Here is a 19,863-nt window from a genome sequence, read left to right on the forward strand (position 1 = left end):
AAGGTCCAGCCTTCAATTTAAGGTAGATAAAAACTTTTTGGTATTCAGCATAAAGAGGGCTTTAAAGGCCCTGAGACTGGTTATTGTCAATCTGTTGTTTTAAACTCTATCACATCCAATATAATGCTCTAATTATTATATAAAAAAGAAAATAATTTTTAGAAAGTAATATGTATTTCCATATGTAAATGCTCAAGTTCAAGTATAATATTTGTCAAAGCTTACTCCTATACATAGAATAACATGAAAGCTACAACTGAAGACATGCTTGGGGGTGTTGTATTGGCAACTCAAAAACCATAAGTGCATAAATGGTATTGCCATTAGTAATAGTAATTTTCCAAAATGGTGAGAAAATCTTGATAAAGATCCAAACAAAACAAACATCAGTCTGTTCTTTGTTTACAAGATTATTACATTCTTGAAAAATTCAGTGAATGCTGAAGTGGTGCAACAGATATTTAGTGTTTATATTACACACAAGCACAGGTAATTATAAGCATGAGTATACCCTACATGAATATCTACTAGGAAGTTTCAAAAAATTTGTAGGATATTTTATTATTTATTTTGCATGACTATCCTGCATATTGCAGGGTGTACCTAGCATCTTGCAATGTCAGCATACCTCTTACTGTGAAAACTAAAAGTGCCCACCACCCCCAAATTTGCCCTAGAGTGGGGCAATAAAGCCCCCTTTAAAAATATTTGCATGACTAGAGGGATGAACTCTGGGGCTTATTATAGAGGTTGAGAAGAAGAGGATCCAGCAAAGAAGACTGAGAAGGGGTGTGAGGAGAAGCAAGCCAGACGGAGGTCCTGGAGGCTAAGTTAACATCTTTCAAGGAGGGAATAATCATTAGAATAAAATGATGGTGACTGGTTATATTAAGGACAGAGCCTTGACCAACTTTAAATCTGTAAATGTTACCAAATTTATTTTATTTACTTGAGAGCATAGTTTTTTCCTTCCTGTAGTAGTGCTTTTAATATGCCTATTGTTTGGCTTCCCTGATTGATAAGTAAACGAAGAGTTTGCATTTTGAGTCCTACAGTTTTACATAAGGAGATTGCAGCAGTGGTTCTTCAAATTGCCTTTGTGGGAAGATTTTTTAAAAATATATTTATTTATTTAATTTATTTATTTTCCTTATTTTTTTGTCTGCAACAGGTCTTATTTGCGACACATGGGATCTGTGTTGTGGCATGTGGGATCTTTTTGTTAAGGCGCGTGGTCTCTTCGTTGCGGCGCTCGGGCTTCCCTCTAGTTGCAGCGCACGGGTTTTCTCTCTCTAGTTGTGGCTCGCGGGCTCCAGAGCCCGTGGGCTCTGTAGTTTGCGGCACGCGGCTCTTGTTGAGGCTCACAAGCTCAATAGTTGTGGCGTCTGGGCTTAGTTGCCCTGCGGTATGTGGTGATCTTAGTTCCCCGACCAGGGATCAAACCCTCGGTCCCTGCATTGGAAGGGGGATTCTTTACCACTGGGCTACCAGGGAAGTCCAGGGAAGATTTTTTTAAATTGTTGGTTACCACTACTTCCAACCTTTTTTAGAAATCCAAACTACTTTCAAAATTGGAAAAACCCAATTTAATTTAATGTGCTTTCTTATGACCTCAACTATTTTTGAATTTTGAAATAAAATATAATTTGTGCATAATGAACAGAATACTGAATGTACTAACTTCTCTTAATTTATATTAAAAACTTATTTACCTTATTGATTTCATATTTATACTATCAGACAAATGCAAAATAAGGGCACTTAAAAGTTTTCTACGATTTTTTTTTTGCGGTACGCGGGCCTCTCACTGCCGTGGCCCCTCCCGCTGTGGAGCACAGGCTCCGGACGCGCCGGCCCAGCGGCCATGGCTCACGGGCCCAGCTGCTCCGCGGCATGCGGGATCCTCCCGGACCAGGGCACGAACCCGCGTCCCCTGCATCGGCAGGCTAACTCTCAACCACTGTGCCACCCGGGAAGCCTCCACTTTTCTTTTTTTAAACTGTTAATTTTGGGCTTCACTGGTGGCGCAGTGGTTGGGAGTCCGCCTGCCGATGCAGGGAACATGGGTTTGTGCCCCGGTCCGGGAAGATCCCACATGCCACGGAGTGGCTAAGCCAGTAAGCCATGGCCGCTGAGCCTGTGTGTCCAGAGCCTGTACTCCGCAACGGGAGAGGCCACAACAGTGAGAGGCCCACATACAGAAAAAAAAAAAAAAAAAAACTGTTAATTTTATGGCACACTGGTGTTGAAAGATATATATTATAAATGGGTGTTTAAATATAATAGAAAAATATTGATGTTTAAACTTTAAAATATGGTATTGATTTAATTTTCGATCAAGAATTACCACACTAAAACACATTTTTATCACCTTTATACTAATGTGACATTTCAAATATGTTGGAACAAATTAACAAGTACAGTAAAATGATTACTTTGGAAAATTATATACTGGAATAATAACAGGATTTTTCAATTGTGGTGTTTCAAATGAAATGCAGTAATGTTTGGTTGTTTGATAATTTTTGTCTTTTTGATTATAGGTCTCCGTGGAAGAATTAGAACAGAGTATTAGTGTAAAAATAGCTAAAGAAGCTGTAATGAATATAAATAAACCTGAAAGCCTTTTTAAGCCTACCAGTGGGTTTCTAGAAACCAAAGTATACTTTGCAGGAATACCTCGGAAAGTGGAGAATGCACTCATTAGACCGGTAACGATCCAAGCTTATATCATTCATCATGGATGAATTCCTTCATCTGTAATAGATTTGAAAATGCGTTTTTCTGAGAGTCAAATGAAGTTATTTTGTTGAACATACCAACTGTGAAAACTTGAATTGAACGTGGAAAAATAACATTATCAACCCTTGAAATTATATTAAGGAAATAAGAAAATGAATGTAGTGTTTTTGAGCCCATTTAAATTCCCAGCATTACTCATGGAGGAGTAGATTTTCAAAACTTCTCCGAGTATCAGTTCAACGTTAACATCATAATAGTCCATACTCAGCCATTAAACATATAAATACATATATTTGAGTCCAAAATTACATGATTTTGTAGAAGCCTGTCAAAGAACTTTCTTAGGTCTGTTTTAGGACTAAAATTTGGGAGATAAGAATAGCACATAAGGTGGAATGTTTTAAATAGAAAAATCTTTGGTGGGAATATAACTGCAGCCTGTCATAAATTGAAGTTAGATATAACAGATGATTTTCTGTATGTGGTATTTGACTAACTACTATGGAAAAGGTTTCATGAAGGAGACTAATCAATGACCTTGAAGAGTTTAAAATTTTTCATTTGAAGTCATGGGTCTGCCAAATTTACACTTGCTGATTTAACTTAAATATTGACCATTTTGTATCCATCTTTCAGTTACCTTAGCTTTTAAGAGATTTCTGTGATATGATATAAAACCTGAATTAGTTAACTCATGTCAGAGTGAATATACCTGTCCTTTGAAATTGATAAATCAAGACATTTAAAAAGTAAAATAAATTATTCAAAAAGAATCAACTATTTATGAAATGGCTGCATGTCTTGAATGTGGCTGGTTGCTTTGGTGAGACTGAAGAATGCAAACACTTTTGTTCCTGAAGAGGCTTAGTATCTGATGGCAAGACAAACCTAGTTGTAAATGCAGTTAAAGAAAAACAGAAAGCAGCTTAGAACCCAGGGGCACAGCTAGAAGCATATATGGAACTCGAGAGCAGGAGAGTTAGTGCTGGATGATGCAGAAGAGGCAGGTGGGGCTTGAGGTGTTAAAAATCATTAGGATCGCAGTGGAGGTCTCTGATGGCATAAGCTCACTTTTACTGAAAAAGACTGTCCATCTGAAGGACACCTTGAACAAAATTTAGATAAAATTCAAAATATGTTAAATACTTTAAAATGTCATCAAAGAAAGAATTTTGCCTCTAAATGAAAACCTGTATCTATAATCAATTAAGCCACTTCACTTATGAGTCTGTCTTTTTCAAGTTTAAAATGCTTTCATTGATCTATATTTTAAATTGTTAGATTAACCCTCGTCTAGATGGATGTATTCGAGGCTGGAATTTGATGAATCAAGGAGCTTCAGGAGTAAAGGAAATCATTCAAGAAAAACAAAATAAGCATTGTCTTGTCACTGTGGAGAAGGGTTCCTACTATCCTGGTTCTGGAGTTGCTCAATTTAGCATAGATTATAGTAAGTGATTTCCCATTTTATCTTTCTTTTCTCATTACTGTTTAAATTTATTCATTAACAAACAGCAATAATTCCTTCAGTAAACATTGTTGAGTACTTACTATGTGCCAGATATAGTGTTAGGCTTATTCATACTGTTATATATTTTTAATAGAATTTTCCCAAGTATATTGGGAGAAAAAAATGTAGTTGAATATGCTTATGTTGTTACTTAAAGGTTATTGGCACATAATCTGATTCATTTTGGGTAAATTAAATTTACCTGTTTTAAGGTTCACCAGTTTCTCAGTTGTATTGAGTCTACTGATTAATGCATCAAAGGTATTCATCTTTATTTCTAGCATTTCCATTTAATCCTTTCCTAAAATATCAACCTCTTTGTTAAAATTTCCCATCTGTTCATGCGTGTTTTCCATCTTTTCCACCCAAGCCTTCAACTTATTAATCATAATTAAATTCCTTGTCTGACATTTCCAATATCTGTGTCATATCTAAATCTGGTCATATTGATTGCTTTTTCTCTTGACTATGGGTCATTTTTCCATGCTTCCTTCTGCATTTAATAATTTTTGTTTAAAGGTGGGTGTCAGATAAAACAGTAGAGACTGAGATAAGTAATATTTACATTTGGAGATGAGCACAGCTCTCCTTTTGCTAGACACTTAATGAGGGGACTTGAATCAATCTAGTCAAGAATTGAGCTGCTTCGGTTTTCTTGTTTCCATGACTACCCTTCAAATTCCTTTAATATACCTTGTGCTTAGGGTAGTGGCCAGAGGATTTTTCTTAATAACTGATCCACCCTCAGCTTTAGATATTGCTTTCATTCGCCTCAAGAAAGTGTCTCTCTCTGGTCTTGTTTCACTCCCAGAAGTGCTCTTAGTTGTTACTTGACATTTGCTAGCAATTTAGAGGGGTCTGGGGGGTCAGAGGAGCATTCTCTAATGTTCTGGTGCAGATTCAGTCTTAGACAGGTGTTAACATTCCTGTGTCTCAGGGGTGTGGACTTTCCACTGTCCCCCCTCCTGCCCACCAGTAAGGGAGATATCTAATGGTCAGGACTCAAGGTGTATTCCTGCTCCTTCCCCAGGGTAAATGATTTTTTGTTGTTGTTTTGTTTTTTGCTATTTTCATTCCCTAATCTGTAGGTGTAATGGGACTTTGACGTGACCTAACAGCAACAAGGTTTTGCTGCCTTTCCCCTAATGCTTTAAGTCTTGCTTAGAGCAGGCAAAGAATGATCTGGGTGAGACTTTGTGCCTTTCCTGCAGGTTGCTGTTCCTCTCCCCTTGGGCTTGTACTAGGAAGGAAACTTTCTCTAATCTCTTTCTCTTCTCCCAGTTTTTCTCTTGAGCACCCAGTAAGATCCTTTGAATGGGTATGAATTTCCCATGTGTTTGCAGTTTCCCTGGCTTCTATATTCTCACACCAGCCCCTACTTGGACTTTAGCGTTTTGTTAAGATTTTTACCTACATGCTTTTTACCAAATTGTATAGTGTTTGTTGTCTGCCTTGGGTAAGAGAGTACTCTCCTCCTGTTTCTCCCTCGAAGCATCTGTCTTCCTTTAGGTTTCTAGTCAGTTGTTCTGCAACCTCGGCTCTTGGTGATAGTTCAAGAAAAGTTGTACTTATATAGATAATTGGTCTTTTGTTGTTTTAAGAATGGGAACGAGTACTCTCCGCAGTTTTCTATAGTCTAATAGGAACAGGAACTCTTGCCAAACCGACCCCAGGTTTTTAACTTTACAAATATACTTCTGGGATATCCTTGGACATTTATCCTTGTACCCTCATGTGATTAATTCTGTAGGAGTGAATCTCAGATTCTCTCCATCAAAGGTTATGCAGAGGTATAATTCCTACTGTTCAATCAGATTCTCTTCCAAAGATGATTTATCAATTTGTACTTTAACCAAGAGAAGAAAGTTTATGCTTGGGATTTGTTTCTAATTTGAGAGTTGAAAAATTAAATCTTGTAGTTCTAATTATTATCCCAGTTTCTACTGAAGTTGAATATCTCACCATATGTTTATTAGGTATTTGTGTATCTTAATTATTTTATTGGCGTCTCTGTCTTTTTGTGTTTTAGGAGTTCATTATTTGAACTACTAACAGTTTGTATTATAAATTTAGTGTTGATTTGATATCTCTGATTTAAGGAAAAAACATATTTTAAATTTTTTATTTTCAGCCTTAAAAAGTATTGCTACAGTTTTAAGAAAGCATCTTACACTAGTGCTTTCTGTTTCCTAACATAAATTAATACGTCTTTAACTTTAGCTCTGTTCTGTATATGAAGGTATTTTTTTAAAAAAAAGTTTAAATTGAGTTGATGACTGGACATAGGCAAAAACTAGGCCCACAATTTGTTCAAAGGACAAAAAAAAAATCTCTGGAAAGAAAATGAAAATAAGAGTTTTATTGCACCTGAAAGAAATTACTTTCATAAGTAATTAGTTATTTCACAGATAATATGAAAGTGACCTACTTTATAATTAATATTTAATGTTACATTATTTCTGTACATTTGCATGTTCATTTTAGTTTGAGTTTGTTAATATCTTAGAGTAAATTTACTTACTTCAAAATGATTATATGCATTTTTTTCCTCTTGCGTGGGAATTAAAGGATTATAGTGAAAAATGTTATAGTATTAGATGTGGCTAAATGGAAGAACATCTTGTCAAAGGAAAATTATTTTCTCCATTCACATTCACCTTTTTAAAGCCTCCAAATAGTATTTGGGCTATTGTTATACATTACTTTATGTTGAATGACGAAGACTGCATTCAGATTGTAAACTAATATTTTCAGAAATCAAACTATTTTGAAATCATATTAATTCAATAAATATTTGTTAAGGGACTGCTGAGGAAGACAGTGATGATAGAGACATGTAGAGCTTGCACTCTAGTTGGGTAGACAATTGACCTAGTAATTAAGAGAAAGAATGTTAAGTATTATGTAAGAGAATCACACGAGTTCCTATTAGAATTTCAAAGTTAACTATTGACTTCAGAGTATGTCTCTACCATTACACCATCCCACACCCCTATGTATAGAAATCATACTTTGCGTTCCCATTGCTCTAATCTGACCCCTATATGGAAGAGAAGTGGGGTGGGGGGTGGCAGCTATACCCAAATTTTCCCTCAGAAATAGTACAATAAATGTGTTGAACTTTCTTCTAATGTGTACTTTAAAATACAACTACTCTGAGATTTGACCATGGGAGAATATATAAGACAGAAGGAAGAGCTATTAAAGAGCAAATGGAAAAAATTGTAGTAATCCTGAACACCACAATCCAGAATTCTGTTGTAGGAAGAAGAACAAAAGGATGAGGCTCCATCCATGTTTCTTGCCTGCATTAAAAACTGTTTTTCTTTTGCTTTGTTGTGCCTTGGTTACATGGATCATTGAAAAAGAGGACTAAAATCTTCAGTATCACACAAAGATGGCTTTGAGTATTGATAAGATTATACTTAATTCCTTCTGGTGCACCTTAGGAGGACATTGATCCTGCTTCTGTTTCATTGTTTAAACAGAGAATGTATCCAATCCTGAGGCTTGGCAAGTAAATGCGTCCTTGAATATTCGCCCATCGTCGGGCACCGGTGTTATGTTGGCCTTGGTTTCCAGTAACACAGTGCCCTTTGCCTTGTCCTTGGTGGACTCCGCCACTGAAGAGCTTCAGGTAACTTTAAACCTTTATGATCCTTGGTTTGTAATTTTTTTTTTAATCCGTAAAATGGATAAAATTGCAGTATTTACCTCAAAGTGCTATTTTGAAAATTAAATAACTTATATAAGCTATTTGGCACAGCCTCTAGCACATCATTAAAGATTCAATAAATATTCATTATTGTTACTTTTTTGCTGGATTATTTCCAAGGTTTGAACCAAGAAGTAAAGGGATGGGAGGGGGGAATGGAAAAGCCTATTGCATCTATAGCTCCGATTAGAAAGACTCACACAAAGGTTGCTTGGAGTCTTCTCTGGTTACCCAGAGATCTGCCCTTATTCAGAATCTTTGAAATATCATGGGAATTTGTATGTATTAACAAAATAGAAGTGAGTCTGACTGCAATCCACTCTGAAATGTTCAGTGCCTAATTATAATGTTTTGTGTTTTCTGGCGCTCTTAATCTTTTCTCCCATAAGTAAATTAGGAAAGACTACAGAAAACTAAAACCAGTCTATTTGGCTTCCTGCCGGCAACTCTGCCTTGAAATTAGGAGAAAGCACGGGAAAAAACTCTTGGATAAAAGAAAACATGAGAGTTATCAGATCTGTATTATTCAACTTCTATTAGAGGCTAATAGTTCTGTCCTTGTGTCATCCACAGTGGGGGGATTCCAAGTTACAGCAAGCAGCTTTCGTTTGTGCCGCGGTTGGCTTGGATGCTCTCTGTGGCTTTTAGAAAGAGACATATAATTGAATAATGCCTGTAGTGATCAAAAGGGTTGCTATTTGCCACTTAAAGGATGGATGGGGGCAGTTTCTGATGGTTAACTGTAAGCAACCTAAAAAGATCCTGCTGAGCTTTTGTCTCCAGTGACCACAGGAGCTTGCTACATTTGGGTTTCAGCTTTTTTTTTGCTTGTTTGTTTTGTTCCTTAAGCAAAATGGAAATCCTGCCTTCAACACTACATTCACACGGTAGAGGAGGTTAACAAGTGCCATGTCTTTGATATTTATTTTATCTTTTCTGTGTTTGTCTTCATGGCCACAGCCCCCTTTTTTTTTGGTGTGTCAGATTGCCTTCTTATGATCTGTGAACAACGTTTCATAACATTATTCCACATAATATTGATCATTCTGGAACATTTTCTCAGCTGACTTTTCCTGAGTTCAAGATATGCATGTGTATAACACAGTAACAGATTTCCTCAGCTGAGCTGTATTTGGGAAGTATAGGCTTCATTTCGCATTGGTATCTTGGATTCCTAAGTAAACACTTCAGACTATGTTTCTACCATCTGGGAAGCATCATAACAACCGTCTCCCTCGTTTTGATTTTATTTTTTCTCTCTTTTTATATTTCCTCTACACGCCGGGAAGCTAGATGTATAGATGACTCTCAACAAGTTGAGTAATTTAGTGTATCAGCAGTTTGAAAAGTTCAGAAAAAAAAAAAAAAAATATATATATATATATATATATATATAGAGAGAGAGAGAGAGAGAGAGAGAGAGAGAGAACCTTCTGGTAAATACTCTGTAACTTACTGCTGGCAATCCTGGTTTTTCTTTCTCAGAGACTTCATAAAATTTGTCCCAAGTCTACAGGATTTCTTGTGTGGCACAGATAAACCTTTCAGTCTTGCTGGCATGTGCTTACTAAAGCACTTCAAAATTTCCAAGTCTTTTCCCCAACAAAGAATGATTCAACTCCTTCCTTTTCCATATGTAGGTTTTGAAATTAGGAAGGCTCATAAACAGAAATGTATTGCTTAAGACACTACTTTGGTTCCCATTGTTGGTGAGACAATGCTGTTTATTGAATTTTCGGAACCTGCTATACATGTACATCTTAGCTAAACCTGGAGCTTTTAAAACTAATGTGTATTTTAAAATTATGATTACGATAATAGTAGTTTTTCATTTAAATAAATTTGAAAGCTCTATCATACTTTTCCCCACCTCATTGAAATTCTGTTTTTGAATTTCACAAACTAAAGTCTCTCTTAAGCAGCATTAACGTTAGTACTTGTTTATATTGAGTCTTTGCTCTGTTCTTCAGGATATCCTGGTATCTGTTGAAAATATGGTAATAGCTCGGATAGAGGCCCTAAGTCTGTGTTCTAATCAACAATCCCTTCTGGAAATCAGAGTCAACAGAAACAATTTGGAGCTGTTGACTCAAAATAGAAAAGACAGCTTCCACTCTGAAGACTTTCAAAGACAATTTGCCATCTTGGACATAGCAATGAAAGAAACAGTGGCCACTTACTTGGGTGGCCTTCCAGGTATCTTCTTACTTTTTCTTCAGTTTTAAAAAGTATATTTTTAATGAAATTGATAGTATTTTAAATATGTAGTTGTAGTAAAGCAGCATCTATCTATCTATCTATCTATCTCTCTCTCTCTATATATATACAGCATATGTAGAGTAAAGGGGCATCAGAAGGGAAGAGAAAATTCCAGTATCCATTATTCTTTTTCTGGGGGTTTGCATGAACATTTTATTGGTACATTTTTATTTAATTTATTTAATGGTAAACTGAAGCTAACCAAGCTTTGCGGCATTTGACTATCCTAGCCAGAAATGGTTTATTATTTCATTTTATCCTCACAGTTACCTTCTGAGTTTAATATTTATTCTTCAATTCAACCATCAGTCACCCAATATTATTAAGAACCTATGTCTCAGGCAGTAGGGACACAGCAATAAACAAATGGATATGATCTCTCCTCTTAAGGCCTTTACAATCTAGCAGCAGAGGTACATATTAAACAAGTGATTAGGAAAATATAAAAACAAATTCATAACTTCTATGAAAAAAAAGTAGGGGTTGCTATTAGAGCCTGAAAATGAGGCTTGATCTGGTTATGGGGGCCAGGAACAAGCTCTCTGAAGAAGGCAATAAGATACAAATCTGATATTTGAAGGATTAAATGAAGTTAACCAGGTGATCAGGGTGGAGACTGGAGCTAGTATGCAGGTAAAAGTGTCCATGGCAAAATGGAAAGGGGTTGACATGCTTGAGGAATATATAGAAGACCAGTATGGTGAGAGCACATTGGGCAAGGGGGATGGTACTGCAAGAGGAGGCTGTGAAATGGGTGGGTGGGTGGGAGGTTTGTAGACCTGGTTCAGGATGGTGCATCTTATCATTAGAGCCTTGAGAATCATTAACAAGTTTTACAAGGAAGTGGTCTATCAATAATGAAGTTTAAAAAATTCCCCTGCATAATGGATGGAGATGGACAGGTGGGAGACAAAAGTGGATGAGATGAGTTGGGGGCTACTGAAGTAGTTCAGATGGAGAAGCAGTAATAATAACAGTAGTGACAACGATACTGCCATCGTTCATATTTAGTGCATAATAAACAGTCTGGGCGTTGTTCAGAGTGCTTCAATTGTATCAACCCATTTGATATTTAAAGTAGTCCTGTGAGGTAGGTACTATTGTTATCTCCATTTTGCAGATGAGGAAGCTGCTGGACTAGGGTGATGGCAGTGAAGATAATATACAGTGAATAGATTGGAGATGTATGTGAGAAACAAAGTTAATAGAAATTAATGATTGAAAGAAGCTCTTAGGTATTTGGCATGAGCAGTTGCATGGGTGAAGATTCCATTTACCAAGATGGGGAAAACTGGAGGAAAAATAGTTAATATTGGAAAACATAAAATTGCCATCAACACTTTTCTTTAAATGACAAAAAAATTGAGGCAGAAAATTTTTTAGAAGCATTTTCAAATACCATTTGCATGTTATTCTCATGGGGAGAATTCTGAGTTTGATGTCTAGACTTCTAGTAACCTTCATTAAGTTACTTTAACTGCTCAGTGTGTTCATTTCCCATATATGGAAATTTTATCTGGGTTTTGGGGGAATAGAAGTAAATAGGCTGTAGGAAAATTCCTTGGCGGTCCAGTGGTTAGGATTCGGTGCTTTCGTTGCCATGGCCTGGGTTCAGTCCCTGGTCGAGAACTGAAATCCTGCCAGCCATGCGGCGCGGCCAAGATATACAAAAAGAAAAAAGAAGTAAATAGGCTGCAAAAGTTATAAATCGATGGATTGATAGATCCATGGATAGATATAGATACATAGTTACATTAACGTGATTAATTATTAGGAAGTAAAATTACAGTTCAAATGAATGAATTCTGCATTGAAATCCACCTACTACCTTATTCACAAATTAGTTGAATGCAATTTTAGGAAATCAAACAAACAATGAAAGAGTTCAAAAGAAGTGAAAATATCAGAATTTCAGTGGTTCCAGGACTTTGGCAACAGCGCTGAGAACTGACTTTAGGCAAGACGTGTTTATAAAAAGAGTGAGGGAAAATTGAGGAGAACTGGAAATTGAGACATTGAGAGTGTGAACTGTGGGATGGGTAAATTAATTGATATGCAAAATAGGCATGTTAAATTGCATGTTATGAATTAAAAATCAGGGGAAATAGATGATTCTGAGGATATTTATAAGAGTGGTATAACCTATGATAGTCAGCCAGACTTGAAAGGTTTTCTTAAAAAATGCTATGAGCCCATAGAAAAGTATGGACTTATTCACTACATTGGCAAGTTCGAAGTGGGACATTTGAAGTATATATATATATTTTTGCATAAGACACTGAGGAGGAAGAATAAGGGCTGACGAATATCCATTGGGATTAAAATTTATGGAGATGAGATGCCAAAAAAAGAGGAAGCAAGTAGAGAGATGGATGTTTTGAAGATGAACCACAGTTCTTAGGAATCCAAGGGTGTCGCCTAAGTATTAAGTTTGATAAGGAGAGTGAAAGTGTAGAAAGGCCTAGAGGCCCTATTTACTGAAGTATTATTAAAACTGTTATTTTTCAGAACACCAAACATTACATAAAAGTGAATTCCCTATCACGACCTGCTATCATATGCTCAGCAAGACACTATTTCGTTGGAAAATATAGAATTCCAGCAAAAATAAGAGATATATTTATTGTGGCATTTAAAAAAATTTTTCAAGTAACTCTAATTTTGAGTTGAAAAAATGACTTAATAATGCTTAAACTATTGCTCAGATTTAAAGAGGAAATAATAAAGTAGAACATCACAAGGAAGAATACGCTATTTTCTACTCTTTTTAAAGTATGTTTCTTTACCTAAGGTTTGGCTGGAACTGTTTACGCAATCATAGGAACTCATGCTATGCTGAATTCAGTGCCAAGCACAATACCTTATATACACCGGAGTCACTTAATATGAATTTATTGAACAGAATTACAATATTAACTTTTCCTTTAGGATTAGATTTTGGTTGGAAATGGGCAGTCTGAATAATTCCTCTAACTATAAGCAAGTAAGATGCTAATCCTGGGCTAATATTTTAATATTCTATTTTTACAGATGTTCCATTCAGTGCCACACCAGTGAATGCCTTTTATAATGGCTGTATGGAAGTGAACATTAATGGTGTACAGTTGGATCTGGATGAAGCCATTTCTAAACATAATGATATTAGAGCTCACTCGTGTCCATCAGTTTGGTAAAAGACAAAGAATACTTAAGGCGTCTTTTCTCTGCTGATAATATCTTTTTCCAGTGTGTAATTATACTTATGTTTCAATAATAGCTGAAGGGTTTTACCTGTGATGTTCAGACCTTGATTATTTCGTGGTACTTTAACCTGGAATTTTAAAAAGGTCCTTTTTCAAGAAAACAAGATTCTCTTGTGATACAAATTGCATTAAAAAAATTCTTCTGTTCTGTCTAGAAATTAAATAATGAAACCTACAAAAATTTTTAATTTGAATTTTTTGCTACAAATGACATTTCTTCATTTTTATGTTTGTAAAATTTAATTTTATCATGAACTAGTGTTTAAATATCTTTTGTGTGTGTGTGTGTGTGTGTGTGTGTGTGTGTGTGGGAAGGCAAGGAAGTTAAACCTTTGTTGGAATCCAAACAAAAGTACACGTGACTAAATACCACTGTTACCAGTCCCTCTCAAGTCAGTCCCTAATAAAGGACCTTCTGCCTGGTGTAGCTTGAACCAATAGAAGGAGACTGAGTTGGGTTCAGAAGCAAAGGAAAGCTTTGTTCTCTGATGAGAGAATGGAGAGGTGGGAGCTGCCGCTCTAGAGCACACGCAGCGCACACTCTCCCGACAGGCCGTGGGCGGGGCTGCTTTACAAGGATCTCAGCAGGAGGGGGTGGGGTTCTCCCCGGGCCAGCACAGCTGTGCTGCTCACGCTCCAGATCGCAGTGCCTGGCGCAGCATCTCTGCACATGGCCCGCCGCCGCCATCTTGAACTGAGGGTCCTGCTCGGCGCTTCTGCACATGGGCCCCTAAACTAAGGTGTTGGCACGGTTGTTTCTTAGGAGGAACTCTGGTCTGAAGGGCAAGTGTGAGGCCTCAGCATGCGGCCCCCTGTGAACAAGTGAAACTTGAGCACAAAGGAAAAGAAAAAGGTTAGACTTTATTTTATTACCGAGAAATTGTTAATGGGCTTTGCTGGTGACACTATTGATCAGAGCAGATACTTTTTTGTTTTCGTTTTTTCCTCATGAAGGCAGAAGAGACATTGGCCTATTAAGTATGAATCAAGTGGAAGCCCTTAAAGCTTTATTCCAAAACAGTCCCTCAGGGGAACCAGCTAAGACTTCATCTTTCTTTCACCTGGTACATTTGAACCAGTAGCTTTACTGAATTAGAAAATAAGTGGGACAAATTTTCATGAGAGCAACACATGAATCTTACTGTTTAGTAATTGGATTTTATGAGAATGAGATTCTAGATTGTGTTAGAATGCGTGTAGAAACCTGGGATGGGTACTTTCCTTAAATTTGGTTGTGTGGGTCACACAAGCTATAGATTAGAAAAGGCAGAACCTAAGGATGGAAAGAATGAATGAGAGAATGAGTAATGTGGACGTTCATAGTTTTTCCTGAATCAAACTTCAGTTGCCAGAGTTAGTTCCTAGAATGTGATTGTTGAAGAACAAAAGGAACTATGAAAACTAGAACAGATTTTAATGAGAGGATAACCACAGAGGGACACAGTTAATTTTGTCTTTGTAATATCATATCTTTAAAGTAAGGAGGTAAGATTGCTAGGTACTTGCATTGGTAATGCATTTCAGGTGGCAGTTTTATCCCTCTCAAACCTACCATTCACATTAGGTATGTAGCAGATGCTTCACTGACAGTTTTAGAAAATAAACCTTTTTCCACTATAGATATTTTACATCATGTAAAACATAATTAATTGCTGATATTTTAAAAATTTATATGAATAATATCTCTTTTCTATCACGTCTTTGAACAGAACATAAAATTACAAAAATATACATGCAACTCTTCATGCAGCAAGTAGTTCTTTAGGAAAGACAGATAAAGTTCAAATATTTGATTAATAGTTATGGTTGAGTTGTAGACTGATGCTCAGAAAGAGAAGAAAAGCAAAAGTAACATGTATTGAGTGTTTGACACGTGCCAGAAATTGTGCTAGATAATCTTTTTTTTTTTTTTTTTGTGGTACGCGGGCCTCTCACTGTTGTGGCCTCTCCCGCTGCGGAGCACAGGCTCCGGACGCGCAGGCTCAGCGGCCATGGCTCACGGGCCCAGCTGCTCCACGGCCTGTGGGATCTTCCTGGACCGGGGTACGAACCCGTGTCCTCTGCATCGGCAGGCGGACTCTCAACCGCTGCGTCACCAGGGAAGCCCTAGATAATCTTATTGGATGTAGCTTCTCTCCTGATAACCATCATGTACTATGGTTGATGAATTTCAGCAAGCAACTATTGATAATTACAGTGGTGTAAAAAAGCAAGGAAGTAGTAAAACTGAAAGTAAATGAAAATTTTTAAAAAAGGAAGAAAGGGAAAAATGAATTTTCTTTGGGGAGGAGTTCTCTGATTCTCATTTAATTATGCCCAGATACAAGGATAGCTATGGAGATCAATTTCACATTTCCCATGAAAAACAGAAACTTTCCAACATGCAGTGATCTTCATAGAGGCTCCAGAGACTCATTTATAAACTATATCTATCTTGAGATGCACTTACATATGACTTAGAAAGAGAAGGGGTCTAGATCTTTGTTCTTGATCTTTGCCAAGATATACAGATTCCTACTTTTAAAGAGTAGTAGAGAACAGTGGTTTCATGAAGGCCAAACAGGATATTTGGTGCTATTTGAGCTTTGCGTCATGAAAAAAATCTAAGTGACGGGGTCATTGCAGACTTCCCCTAGACCTTACCATTTGCAGAGATGGGTTACATATTAGTGAAAATAATGGTTAATTTGTGAGAACAGAGTTATTCACCTCATTCTCCTGTTGGAAATTGTACTTGCAGTCTCAGTCACCATATGTGAGCCTTACAGAGTATTTCCAATTTTCTTTTCATTCTGGAACTGGTATTATTGCTGGAGAGAAGACTTTTTTTGTATGTCTGTTTAATAATTGCCTTTATTTCTTTTGGAAATCCCTTAGGCCTTTAATCTTTATGGTCAGTATAGAAGAAGACTGTGATATTTAAAATAATTTCACTTCAGATGTCTTGATATTGCTATTAATAACATGAGTTTGGGAGAAGACAGGGACTCTGGAACCTCTAGGGACAAGTGTGATAAATTTCTAATTCGTCCAGCAACAAATATTCATCGAGCACCTACTCTGTGCATATGGAGTCAAAGGTAGTAAAATGTCTGATGAGCTAAGTTCAACTGAATAGGAAGTGATAATACTCAATTAGGCCCATGGTAGACCTCAAACTCCTGTTCCTTGGAGTTACAAAGCTGGTCCTTTTTAGGTCATCCTCAGAAATTGAAGCAATAAAACTTAATCATTGCTCCTATATAGGAGTAGTTTGTTTTTTACAAATGAGACTGAATTGACTAATCTTGCACATGAGTTACTTGCTATACCAGGCTTCAAGCTTTAGCAGAGAACTTTTATTTGAAAATTGGATCTTCTCCTATAGAAGAGCCATTTGTCAGAGGTTCATCCAGTGATGTGCTTGGGTCCAGTTCCAGCCCATGGCTATCTTGTGTTCATGTTTACAGAGTGTGAAGGTGAGGGGCAGTTACATGGGAGGCACCCTATGAGGCTTTCTGGTACATATTAATATAAACAATGCAAGGCCAGATTACCAAAGCAGATTGAACCAAGATATGTGAAGCTAAGAGGGTCAGAAATAGAGGGGAACTGAGCTTACAGAGGTTTGAAACAAGTAGCAGAGCACTGAGGCTGTGAGGTGTTTCCTGAGCCACAGTCAACCACTTCTGCAGTGCTCTGGACCTGCCATGGTTTAGCAATTGCCTTGTGGATAAGAATAGCATCCAGTGGACTTACAGACTCATTTTTTGCTAACCTACTTCCCACAAGAAGCCCTCTCCAAAAATAACCCTAATTCTAAGAGAGAAATAATATGATAAAATTTGCAGTTTACTAGTGAGACATTCTCTTCCTTGTTCAAGTTTCAAATGGTGGAATTTGAAATCTCATTCTGTAACTAGTCTCCAGATGGAAAAACCACTTGCTTAACTCTGATGTTTCTCTAAATTGGTTTGAAGAGAAGGAAGATTGGGACAATATCTAGCTGACGTAAGAAGGATCTAACATTATTATCTGGAGTTCACAAATAATAAACATAAAATAATAATAAATTATATAAATAATAAATATAAAAATGTAATTAAATAAAGCATATTGAACACTGGGACTGAGGCTGCAGCCTTCAGAGATGAGTATCTTCATGAGCCAACTTGGCATGTACAAGGTAGCCACAGAAATTAAGAGCTGGGTATAGAAAATAGCACAGTCTTAGACTTTTTTGTATATGTAGCAAGTTGTCAGGGTAAGATTCAAACCCAGGATGTCTGGCTCAAGAGTCCACGGCCAAATTCAAAACTTTATAGGGCACCTGTATTCTTACTAGTTATCCCATCATTTAGTAAATGTTATCTTGTTGGTGTGAACAAATTCTGTCTCCAGCTCTACATATAACCTGGTGTCTCATTGAGTATTAGCTGACAATATTATCAACTTAATGGTTTTGAGACAAATGTGTATTATTTAATTCAATTAAGCAAATGCTGATAATGATTCTGAAAACTTACATGCAGTGGGCCCTCTGTATCTGTAGGGTCTGCATAGGCAGATTCAATCGGCCAAGGATGGAAAATATTCAGGAAAAAATAATTCCAGAAAGCTCCAAAAAGCAAAACTTGAATTTGCCACACTTTGGCAACGATTTACATAGTATTTACATTGTATTAGGTACTACAAGTACTCTAGAGGTTATTTAAAGTATACAGGAAGGTGTGCGTAGGTTATATGCAAATATGAAACCATTTTATATAAGAGACGTCAGCATCCTTGGATTTTGGTATCCTTGGGGAGCTTCTAGAACCAGTCTTCCTTGGATACCAAGGAACTACTGTAATTAGAACTCTGGGCTGATACTGTCCTAGGAAAACAATGGAGAAAGTGCCCTACTCCTATTGTCAATATATTCACAGTCTAGGGGATAGCAGACAAATGGAGAAGTAATTCAGATATGGACCCAAGTTTGGCAAGAGCTTCAACAAACAGGCGTTTGCAGGGGGTTATGGGGAGGAAGAAATGAATTTCAAATGGAAATCTAGTAAGGTGCTATTTTGAATTAGGCCCAATAAGATAGATATGAATTTCCATTCGTTTCTCTGCTTCCAAGTCCTGTTCTCCACAATGTTTTCAGATGATCTGTCACACAGAGATCTTATTTCACTATAATCCTCAAAACCTCTTTTGTTTCCTTATCAGTCATTGCTTGAAGTACATATATTTAATCCTAGCTTTCAAGGGCTTTCATCTTTAAACCAGTGGATCTCAACCCAAATGCTTATTAGATTCACTGGCCCCATCCCAGACAACTAAATCAGATGATTCCCCTGGTTAGCCAGAGTAACAAGCCACAGATCCAGGCTCCGAGTACCTCTCTAACCTCATGCACCCTTCTCCCCATTCTTTTGTCACCTGTGTGCATGTGGATGTGTACACACACACACACACACACACACATGCGTGCAAGCACGTGCACACAAACATAAAGCAAAACAATGAGTTTGAAATAGGGACAGAAGAAAAGGATAGAGAGGAATAGGGGTACGTATGTGTGTATGTGCACAAAGCCAGTAGGAGAGAAAAAGACAATGAAGAAAAGAGAAAATGAGAGAAGATAAGGATACAAAAACAGAGTCAGTGAAACATTTGGTAAGATACAAAATAAAGAATAAAGGAGGGGAAAAAGAGGAAGCAAAGAATACAAAAAGATACTGGGTGAAGAAGGTAAGGTAGAGATAGAGAAAAAAATACAAAAAGAAGTATCTACTTTTCTGTAGACACTTAAATAAAAGTAGGCAGTGACAAGTTGAGATCTACAAAGAGATTAAAGAGAGACAGAGATAATGAAGTAGCAATAGAAATTTTAAAGAAAAAGGTGAAAGAAGAAAAGGTGAGAGAAGAACGAACGGAGAGAGGAAAGAGAAACAGAGAAGAAAAGACCAGGTTAAATACAGAAAGAGAAAAAAATTAGGTTGAGCAAAGGAAGATGAGCCAAGCATACAGAAAGAACAAATTACAAAGGGAATGAAAGAGGGAAGGAGTGCCAGAAGCAAAAAGAAGAAAGAGAGGCAGGCATAGAGATAAATAAAAGATGAGTATGTCTGAGAAAACAAAGTAGGAAATGAGGAAAATGATAAAAATTAAAAGGGAAAAACGTTAAAGAAATGAGAAAGGAAAATTATAGAAAAGAGAGACATAGAGACAAAGTCAGAAAGAATAAGAGATAGAAAAACACAGAATGAGGCAGGAAGAAGAAGAGGCTGCTCAGCTAGTTTATCCAAGGTGAGGATGGTGGCAACCATAACTTGGTGTGGAGATGATGTTCCGTGCCCTGGAGTTGGAGCTCTTGGCCAGGTAGCTGCTAGAGAGTGTACACCCCAAAGTGTCCCTGAAATCTGTCATCA

The 19,863-nt window shown here is 37.0% G+C and overlaps 1 protein-coding gene across 3 annotated transcripts in view; it reads left to right on the plus strand.

Annotated features, from left to right (window-relative positions):
• The window catches only part of PROS1 (protein S), a 57,531-nt gene extending 43,811 nt beyond the window's left edge, over window positions 1-13,720 (plus strand). For 2 of the 3 annotated variants that reach the window (XM_032631676.1, XM_032631674.1), the window contains 5 exons: window positions 2,544-2,711; window positions 4,024-4,192; window positions 7,741-7,889; window positions 9,938-10,163; window positions 13,257-13,502. In XM_032631676.1, the coding sequence (XP_032487567.1) occupies window positions 2,544-2,711; window positions 4,024-4,192; window positions 7,741-7,889; window positions 9,938-10,163; window positions 13,257-13,399 (855 nt within the window). In that variant the 3' untranslated portion in view covers window positions 13,400-13,502. Of the gene's footprint in view, window positions 1-2,543; window positions 2,712-4,023; window positions 4,193-7,740; window positions 7,890-9,937; window positions 10,164-13,256 lie in introns of all 3 variants that reach the window. The other variant, XM_032631675.1, reaches the window with a different exon arrangement.
• Window positions 13,721-19,863: the final 6,143 nt, after the last annotated feature.

Source organism: Phocoena sinus, chromosome 4 (genome assembly GCF_008692025.1).
Source record: "Phocoena sinus isolate mPhoSin1 chromosome 4, mPhoSin1.pri, whole genome shotgun sequence".
Lineage (NCBI taxonomy): Eukaryota > Metazoa > Chordata > Mammalia > Artiodactyla > Phocoenidae > Phocoena > Phocoena sinus.